Source organism: Ruditapes philippinarum, unplaced genomic scaffold (genome assembly GCF_026571515.1).
Source record: "Ruditapes philippinarum isolate M1 unplaced genomic scaffold, ASM2657151v2 ctg1279_1_1_1_1, whole genome shotgun sequence".
In the NCBI taxonomy this organism is placed as follows: Eukaryota; Metazoa; Mollusca; class Bivalvia; order Venerida; family Veneridae; genus Ruditapes; species Ruditapes philippinarum.
The window spans coordinates 52,059-63,415 of NW_026860496.1; the positions used below are offsets into that span (position 1 = coordinate 52,059).

The following is an 11,357-nucleotide window of genomic DNA, read 5'->3' on the forward strand; positions in this document are numbered from 1 at the left end:
ATTTATACAAAGGCAGTCTGCCTGTTAGTATACAATAATAATACAATTTTTACTTGCAAAACATATCAATGACATGATATAAGAATTGTCTACATGTAACAGATTTATTACTAAGTATATTCTTATCCATAATAACAGATCTAATTTAATAGAATTTTCATGATACAGTGAGAGTTGATACACTACGCTGTATATATTATTTAAACTTTTGACAGCACACATTGCTGAAATTTTAACTAACCACACATTTTCAGATTCAAATAATTCTCTTAATTTTAGTATGTTAGGTCTCCTCAATATGCATTTGTCTAATTTCTTGGTACAGGGGACATTCAAATAAGTATTGGAATTCATCATCTAGAGTGTTACATAGTTTACATTTTCATTTTGATCAAATAATATTTTTTATATGGCTTTTATTACATGCTTTTCGGTGGTTTATAGAAATTTATTTCATGCTTTCCAGTGTTTTATTGTAATATATCAGATGATTATATTCTGATAACCACTAGTGAAATTTATAAAATATAATTTTCCCTGTAGCCGGACTATATCTGAATACGGATGAAAAGAAAATCATAACTAAATGGAATAACAGGCAGAAATAAATGCTGTCATGCGTAAATTTTGCTTCTTTAGGAAAAGAAAGTCGATGTCTTCATACATCATGTTAAAAATGTAACAAAATTAGAGAAATTTAACAGAACCATATTTCAAAATTAGTGATGTGACGTCATGATGTGATGACGTCACAAAGGGGAATGCGCGACGTTACGCGGCAAAATCAGTAAAAAATACTTAAAATCACTTAATAAACATGAAATAAAAAGAAAATTTATTTGTTTTACATGTAAGATTGAAATATATTTCATTCGTGAACACCAGCTATTATATTTTCACTCGTGGCTATGCCACTCGTGGAAACATTTGCATCTAGTGTTCACTCAGTGAAATTATATATTTCAATCTTACATGCAAAACAAACAAATATCCTCTATATATCAGTGATATTAAACTGGTAATTAAACAGTGAAATTATCAATTTGATAAATTTTGAATTTAAGCCACTTACGTTGTTTAAGAAATAATTTATCCCAAACTGTGATTTTATAGCTCAATAACATCACTGTTTGGAGTTCGGATGCGAGGAATTGTATCACGAGGGCGTAGCCCGAGTGATATAATGTTGCGCATCCGAACGACAAACAGTGATGTTATCCAGCGATAAAATCACCGATTTGGATATATTATTTCGATTCTAACACGACATAAACAAATAAATGATGCCGTACCTGCTATTAAGCAAAATTGTGCCTGATTTGTTTCCGTACTTATTGTCAGCGCGTCGGATTTCATAGCGGTTACGTCACATGTACAATGAATACGTCACACGTCTAAATATAGAACGTCAAACAGTGACTCTATTATACAATTATTGACTAGTGAGCCATTGAATATGATGTGATATTCACCGGCAGATGACATATTGACATCATATTCAATGGTTCACTAGTCAATAATTGTTATATTATCGTTGAAGCGCGGGAATAAAGACGCACGTGTTAGGCGTGCAACGACTACGCGAACAAAAATACAAAAATAATTCAAGTTTATACTCATCATTGCGGTGTAACCTTTAAGTATAATAGTAAAGTATTGATATTTTAATCGAGAAATATGCCATAAAGAACAAAAAGCAACAATTATTTTGTAATCAACACGCGTAATTAACAGTCTACGGTGTATGATCATTGAATATGAGTCTCAATCTTTTTTTAGACTGGGGAAATCCAATTCAGTCAGTGAATATGATACTACACCCAGTAAATATGATTTTATAAAAAGTTCTGTTGACTACTTTTTGGATCAATGAGATTGCAGCTATATTTAGATCACATAATAATGCATAATAATACACACTTTCATTTGTTCTATGTTCAATAGGGAAAAATGCGGGTCGTGTTAGAATTCAATTTATCACACACCCGTGCCGATTTTGCGACTCCGTAAATATGGTATTGCACGGCCGTGCATATATTTTGACGTGACGTCATTAGCGCTATACAAACATAGTGTAAAGACGCGCTAAATGTTAGCGTTATACTATAGGCGCGTCAATATAAAATGACTCTTATTTCACTTTAAACGGTCTTTATTTTTGGTATGTGATAAATAGAATATTAAATTCGTGTAAGTTCATTACTGAATTTATTACACTCGTTGAATAAAATAATATTATGCTCGCCAGAGGCTCGCTTAATATAATTTTATCCAACTCGTGCAATAAATTCAGTATTAAACTTACACTCATTCAATATCCTCTATGTAATATCGGCGTGCACAGAACTGGGAACCAACTTAATGACGTGACGTCGTAAATGACGTCACATTGTATTATCATTTGGCGCATTTTTCATTCATTATGAGGTTTAATGTTTTTTTTAAATGTTTCTTTGCATATAATAATAAGAAAAAATTGTTTTGTTTAGTGTAAGATCGAAATATATTTCTCCTTGTGAACACCAAAAGTCATATTTCACTCGTGGCTGCGCCAATCGTGAAATATACTTTTTGGTGCTCACTCGGTGAAATATATTCCGATCTTACACTGAACTAAACAAATATCCTCTATATATTATTAATAAAATAATAATAATAATAATAATTATAATAATAATAATAATAATAATAATAATAATAATAATAATAATAATAATAATAATAATAATAATAATAATATAATAATTATAATTATAATAATAATTACTACCACTACTAAAACTACTACTGTTGCTGTTGCTGCTCTGTTGCTGATAATGATGATAATGATGATGATGATGACGATGACGATGATGATGATGATAACGATGACGATGATGATGATGGTAATGACGATGATGATGATAATGATGATGATGATGCTGCTGATGATGATGATAATGATGATAATGATGATCATGATGAAGATGTTGACGATGATGATGATGATGATGATGATGATGATGATGATGATGATGATGATGATGATGATGATGATGATGATGATGATGATGATGATGATGATGATGATGATGATGATGATGATTGTGATTTGTTACATACATCTTATTTACACTTTTGGTGTCCTGACTGTATTTTTACAAGATATAATTTTTAGAGAAAATGATTTTTCACTGACATTCCACATCCATTTTTCTTCTCTCTCATGTGAAAAAACCAAATAACATTGAGGTTACTTCCCTTTTGTATGTATTCGTACGAGAGATATTCCATTAGTAAATGGTTTTCGCATGATTGATACGCGTGTATTAACAATGTTTTTTAAAGTTTATTACTATGAGAATTTTTTTCTCAGATATTTTGTATTAATAATTCTTCTCTCGTGTGACTGATAACTTAAAAAAAATCCTTTCAAGAAATTTCCTTATCAAATAATTTACAACTTAAATTCCTCTTACCTGTGTGCACTGCCATATGAGTTTCAAAATCATTTTTACAAGCAAATGCTTTGTCACATATTTCGCATTTAAAGTTCTTCCTCCCGTGTGCACAACCATATGAATTCTAAGAGTACTTTAACGAACAAATGCTTTGTCACATGTTTCCCATTTAAATTTCTTCTCTCCCGTATGCACAACAATATGAATTCTGAGAGTATTTTTACGAGCAAATGCTTTGTCACATATTTCACATTTATAATTCTTCTCTCCTGTGTGCACTGTCATATGTTTTTTAAGGTAACTTTTATCTGCAAATGCTTTGTCACATATTTCACATTTATAATTCTTCTCTCCTATGTGCACTGTCATATGTTTTTTAAGGTAACTTTTATCTGCAAATGCTTTGTCACATATTTCACATTTATAATTCTTCTCTCCTGTGTGCACTGTCATATGCTTTTTAAGGTATTTTTTATCTGCAAATGCTTTGTCACATATTTCACATTTATAATTCTTCTCTCCTGAATGTACTTCTATATGATTTTTAAGTAACTTTATGAGTAAATGCTTTGTCACATATTTCATATTAATAATTATTCTGTTTCTTCTGTGTTAAGTGTACTTCTATATGAGTTTTAAGAGTACTTTTCTGAGCAAATGTTTTGTCACAAATTTCGCATTTATAATTCTTCTCTCCTGTGTGCACTGTCATATGAGTTTTTAGATTGCTTTTCTGAGCAAATGTTTTGTCACAAATTTCGCATTTATAATTCTTCTCTCCTGTGTGCACTGCCATATGAGCTTTTAGATTGCCTTTCTGAGCAAAAGCTTTGTCACATATTTCGCATTTATATTTCTTCTCTCCTGTGTGCACTGTCATATGAGTTGTAAGATTTCTTTTTTCTGCAAATGCTTTGTCACATATTTCGCATTCATAATTCTTCTCTCCCGTGTGCACTGTCATATGAGTTTTTAGATTGCTTTTTATAGAAAAAGCTTTGTCACATATTTCGCATTTATATTTCTTCTCTCCTGTGTGCACTGTCATATGAATTTTCAGATGGCTATTGCGAGCAAATGCTTTCTCACATATTTTACATTCATAATTCTTCTCTCCCGTGTGTACTGCCATATGACTTTTTAGATGGCTATTGCGAGCAAATACTTTGTCACATATTCCACATTCATAATTCTTCTCTCTTGAATGTACTTCTATATGAGTTTTAAGAGTACTTTTAACTGCAAATGCTTTGTCACATATTCCACATTTATATTTCTTCCCATGTAAATGTACTTCTATATGAGTTTTTAAAGTAACTTTATGAGCAAATACTTTGTCACATATTCCACATTTATAATTCTTCTGTTTCTTCTGTCCTAAATGTACTTCTAAATGAGATTTAAGAGTAACTTTATGAGCAAATGTTTTGTCACATATTTGGCATTTGTAATTCTTCTCTCCCGTGTGCACTACCATATGAGATTTAAGATTATATTTCTGAGCAAATGCTTTGTCACATATTTCACATTTAAATTTCTTCTCTCTTGTGTGCACTGTCATATGAGTTTTAAGAGTACTTTTATCTGCAAATGCTTTGTCACACATTTCACGTTTATAATTTTTCTCTCCTGTGTGTACTGCCATATGTGATTTCAGATGGCTATTGCGAGCAAATGCTTTTTTACATATTTCACATTTAAATTTCTTCTCTCCAGTGTGCAATGTCATATGAGTTTTAAGAGCACTTTTATCTGCAAATGCTGTGTCACACATTTCACATTTATAATTCTTCTCTCCTGTGTGTATTGCCATATGCATTTTAAGAAAATAGTTTCGTGAGAACAGTTGAAAACAAACATTGCATTGATTTTTTTGACCACCAGTATGAATTTTCGTGTGCCTAATTAAGTGCGTTCTGTTTGCAGTTTTGTATTCGCAGACATCACATTTTGATAACTGCTTTTGTTCTGTACTGCTGTTCATGTTTCTGTTTGACAATACAGTTCTTGAATCCTATAAGATAAACAAGTAAATTTTAATCCCCTTTGTATATCCAGTATTGTTACTGAAATTTTAAGTATGGTATCAGCTTCCAATTATTGGAACGTAAATGTCAAAACTAGCTCCATATTTCGAATGATGATTATTATACTGATGACATTCCTATTTTACATAAAGGATTATCGGAGAATTGTACTATAAATTTATCTGTTAAAATACACTACATTGTGATAAAGTACACATAATTAAATACTGTTAAGTGAAGAAATTAAGAAATTTTTCTTTGGAGAAAAACTAAAATTGAAATATCAGTGCAAGAATAATTTAAACAATGTTCAATTTATCGTTAAAACATAATTACAAATAAAGATATATATTTACCCGTGTTCTGTTAACTTTCGAATGAAAATGTTCTTCTTGTTACTTTGACTAATAAACTATTGAGATATAAATTCGTCCTTATCATATCATGCAACTATTTTAATATAATGTCAAAGAACATAGAAATTGGCGTTTTATAGAACACGCAGTTACTAAAACAAAAGGACATGTGAAAATGCTTACCGGATATATGTAATTATTTTAATTTGTTAATTTCTGACACTTTATTTTGACACATGGAAGTAGTCTATTCATTAGCCCGACATGCGCCATAAGCTATCTCAATTGCATTATCAAATTAGTGCATAACAATAAGAACTTCGCCACAATCTATTTATTAACAAAAGAACACATGTCAATGCTTATTATTAAGTCTATTGTTTTCTTAAATAAAAGGTCAGAGTAGGGATCAATATCAATTAAAATAAAATGTCATAGTATGGATCTATCAATCTAACTATTATTATGATTATGATTATGATTATGATTATGATTATGATTATGATTATTATTATTATTATTATTATTATTATTATTGAATCATTAATGTTATTATTATTAATATAATTATTATTATTTAATCATAATTGTAATTATTGTTTTTTTATTATTATTATTATTATTATTATTATTATTATTATTATTATTATTATTATTATTATTATTATTATTATTATTATTGTTATTATTATTATTATTTAATCATTTTTGTAATTATTATTATCATCATCACCACCATCATTATCATCATCATCATCATTGTTGTCGTCGTCGTCGTCATCATCATCACCACCACCACCATCATCATCATCATTATTGCAATCATCATTATTATTACAATTATTAAATAACAATAATAAAGATCAACAAGGCAAAGGCAACGTTCACAGGACGCCGCCCCCCGGACACACCCAAGCAGGACACCCAGAAGGCACCAAACAAGTATCTGGAGTGGACACAAGGGCGAAAGGGGCGGGACATGTAATGTGAAATAATATAAACAAAAAAAGGCCCATAAGGGAATTAAAGGGAAAGGGCTGAACGGGTGTAAAGGTGGGGGGGGGGGGTTTAAAAATCGAGGGGGGGGGAAGAGAAAATACCTACCGTCAACGACAATCCAACGAGACAAACATCACAAAACATGTAAACATCCAAAAACAAGTAACAATACAGACAAGAAAACACGTGAAGGAACACAAAGGGGTACCGCCTTGGAACGGTCAGTGGTAGTTATACCACTGGGGAGTTTAAACCGGTTTTAGACGCGCCAAACCTCACTCTTAGCCCCAATATGTTCCTGAATGACACAAAAATGTATATAAAATTAATTCCCGCCAAGTGAAATTCTAACAATGGTCGTGGTTACATTAGACAAAATAAATAAAACACATACAAAATTATGTAGATGTAAATATGTAGAAAAAGTTACTGCCTAATGACCATTACCAAAGTACTCGATGCCTTAAAGGAAGGCAGAGCAACAAGAAAATCACCTACAAGGGCCCGACGAAGCAAGGCAGAAGACGAACATTAAGACAATTCAGTCCCCAAAGGGCTTTAAGAACTGTCCATCATAGAGTCCCCCACTTGGTACGTCAGATGTAATTAAAAGAGGAAAGCGTAGCGACCAACTGTAAAAGGGTTGAATACCAAGCATGCGGTATGCCTTTAAATAATTGGGTCATAACCTCTTTTAATAAACCGTTTGATAATTTTAGTGAATACGGCAGAAAAATTACTATGACCCATGATCCTACGAAGTTTGTAAACCACATCTCCATAGAAGTCAGGCTTGGTAATGTAATACCTTGTCGTAAAGTGTTTTTAAATTACAGTTAAATTTTAAAACTAAGTCTGAATTACGATGGTAAAACTTAGAAAAATATTAACGTAATTTATGATAGCGATAACCTTGTTTAAGAAGTTTGTTAGTTATAAATAAATTCACATTATGAATATTTTTTCATAGTCATGTTGAGCGGAATCTACTATAACTGAATATAACACTAATTAACCTAATTTAAGATAAAGGCACCTAGTTATACTGTTTTTATGAGATTGATTTGGCAGTAAATCGTACTACATATTCTTGATTTTAAACATTTATTAAAAATATAAAGCTCCTTTTACGAAAATCGAAAATGTGATTCTACTCTCCTGGCTTTCCTTCATATTTATTTACCCATATTGTTCGGATTTTATGCAGTTTTCATCGAGAAATTCTTTCCGTCATGGGTTATGGTGTGCCCAAAATATGAAATATATATGGAGAATGTGTCGCCAAACGGATTCCAAATACGGAGTGTCCTCAAAATCTAACACCAAACGATGTTTAATATTCAAACAAAAACAAACCCTTAATGAAGCATTTATTGAAAATAGGCTCAACATGAAGGAATTGCTGGACAAAGTTCCAGTCGAGTTTCATATGTGCTGAAGAGATCCATAGCTGATATAAGAAATGATAAACAAGATCAACAAGGAAAGGCGGCGTTCAATGAACGCAAACCATCTACAAAACAACGGATCACGTTCATAATAGTAACTGACTAGCATGTTAGTTTTGCCACGTGCGTCTCACCTGGTGAAAGGAGCGCTGAATATCAAAATGTTTGTCGTCAAAAATTAACAAAATATAGATTAACTATTAACTTGACTTCCATACAAAATACTCAATAAATGCTACTTTTTCAATTGCCAAAAGCAACAGAAGCCAAAAAAAAATGGCTCTGTCAACCAGCTAATTAGTTACTTTTTTGAAACTATACTAGGATTCCAAGAATAAAAAATATTTTTCGTGAACATGTGTTATAGTGATGAGATTATATATTGTATTTATATTTGCCATATTATTATGAACTTTAATTGTCAATTTAAGTCCGTGATATAATGCATCAGCATGCTACAGTTTTCAAAACATGCCTGAAAGTAAAATATTTGCATTCATATCCCATATTTTGGAGACTAGATACATAGATTTATGCCACATCCGAATCACTTTTTGTAATCGACCTATATATATGGGATATTGAATGAATGTTAGTTCAATACTGAATTTATTGCACGAGTTGAATAGAATTATATTATGCGACCCTCTGGCGAGCATGTTATTATTTTATTCAACAAGTTCAATAAATTCAGTAATGATCTTACAGGAATTTAATATTCTATTTATCACATACCTAAAATAAAGACCGTTAGAAGTGAAAAAAGAGTAATTTTTCATTGACGCGCCTATAGTATTACGCTAAAATTTAGCGCGTCTTTGCACTATATTTGTATAACGCTAATTTCGTCACGTCAAGATATATGCAAGGCCGTGCAATACCATTTTTACGGAGCCGCAAAATCGGCACGGGTGTGTGATAATAACATATTTATAGTCAAACTTTATTTGGCATCATAATCACTATATTATGTCACTTTACCGTTCTATGAAGTACCATGAAAAATAGAATAGATATAGTATCGACTTCTGTTCTTCTATGAAAATTAATGCACATAATTTTTTAAGAAATACAACGTTTAAATTGGATGACAAATAAAGTTGGACACTAAGTTTGTATAACGACAATGACGTCACGTCAAAATATATGCACGGCCGTGCAATACCATTTTTACAGAGTCGCAAAATCGTCACAGGTGTGTGATAAACATGTATAATGACATAATTTTTATTCTCATTTGATATAACCTAGATTTTTGCGACAAAATGATTTACTGGAAATAGAATACTTGTTGATAAAATCCAACAAAAATAATAGGATTAAGATACAATTTGTTTTAATTTTAATTCGTTTATTAGCAAATTTTGCAATTCATAAAACATGACAATTGTGGAATATCTAGGAACTATACAATATATATAGTAGTCCAATATACAGCGGAAATTGGTACTCAAATTGAATACCTTCAAATTACAATGTACACAATTTACAAATACGATATAGTCAATCAACATTATTAAGCAAAATATATTCCAGTTTATGAGCGTTTGAGCTTATAATATGTTTTTTTTTATATTTGTATCTTACAGTAAGTTTTAAAATAGTGTCAGCGAGTGAACAATAATTGCATGCCTGTCTTGAATACATGGCAAATTTTACTTATATAAAGGCAGTCTGCCTGTTAGTATACAATAATAATACAATTATTACTTGCAAAACATATCAATGGCATTGTCTGCATGTAACAGGTCTGCTACTTAGTCAATTCTTATTCATAATAACAGATCTAATATAATATCATATTCATGATACAGTGAGAGTTGATACAGTACGCTGTATATTTTATTTAAACTTTTGAAAACAAACCCACATATATATTTTCAAATTCAAATAATCTTTCTGAATGTTAGTATGTTAGGTCTCCTCGATATGCATTTGTCTAATTTCTTGTACAGGGGACATTCACATAAGTATTGGAGTTCATACTCTAGCATGTTACATAGTTTACATTTTCATTTCGATCAAATAATATTTTTTATTTTTTATACGGCTTATATTATAAATAATAATAATATTATTTCATGCTTTCCAGTGTTTTATTGTAATATATCAGATGATTATATTCTGATAAACCACTAGTGAAATTTATAAAATATAATTTTCACTGTAGCCGGACTATATCTGAATGCGGATGAACAGAAAATCATAACTAAATGGAATAACAAGCAGAAATAAATGCCGTCATACGTAAATTTTGCTTCTTTAGGAAAAGAAAGTCAATGTCATCATAGATCATGTTAGAAATTTAACATAATTAGAGAAATTCAACGGAACTAGATTTCAAAACTGATGATGTGACGTCATGATATATATGACGTCACAAAGGAGAATGCGTGACGTTACGCGGCATAATCAGTAAAAAATTACTTAAAATCGCTGAAAAAGCATAAAATAAAAAGAAAATTTATTTGTTTTACATATAAGATTGAAATATATTTCATTCGTGAACACCAGCTATTATATTTTCACTCGTGGCTACGCCACTCGTGAAAATATTGCATCTGGTGTTCACTCAGTGAAATTATATTTCAATCTTACATGCAAAACAAACAAATATCCTCTATATAATAATAATAATAATGATAATAATAATAATAATGATAATAATAATGATAATAATAATGATAATAATAATAATGATAATAATAACAGAAATTCCATTAGAAATGGGTTTAAGCATGATTGATACGCGTGTATAAACAAATGTTCTATAACATTGAGAAAATGTTTTCTCACATATTTTGTATTTATAATTCTTCTCACATGTGAGCACTGTCATATGAGTTTTAAAAAATCCATTTTGAGAAAGCTCTTCATCAAATAATTTACAACTTTAATTCCTCTCTCCTGTGTGTACTGCCATATGAACTCTAAGAGTACCCTTACGAGCAAATGCATTGTCACATATTTCGCATTTAAAGTTCTTCTCTCCTGTGTGCACATCCATATGAGATTTAAGAGTACTTTTACGAGCAAATGCTTGGTCACATACTTCACATTTATAATTCTTTTCTTTTGTGTGCACTG

General features: G+C 30.7%; 1 protein-coding gene across 1 annotated transcript; it reads right to left on the reverse strand.

The window, feature by feature from the left end:
• Window positions 1-4,026: 4,026 nt before the first annotated feature.
• Window positions 4,027-5,259, reverse strand: LOC132760307 (zinc finger protein 492-like). The gene is made up of 2 exons (XM_060752257.1): window positions 4,539-5,259; window positions 4,027-4,145 (listed from the first exon to the last, which is right to left on the reverse strand). Exons 1-2 carry the CDS (start codon window positions 5,257-5,259, stop codon window positions 4,027-4,029), a joined length of 840 nt encoding a protein of 279 aa, XP_060608240.1.
• Window positions 5,260-11,357: the final 6,098 nt, after the last annotated feature.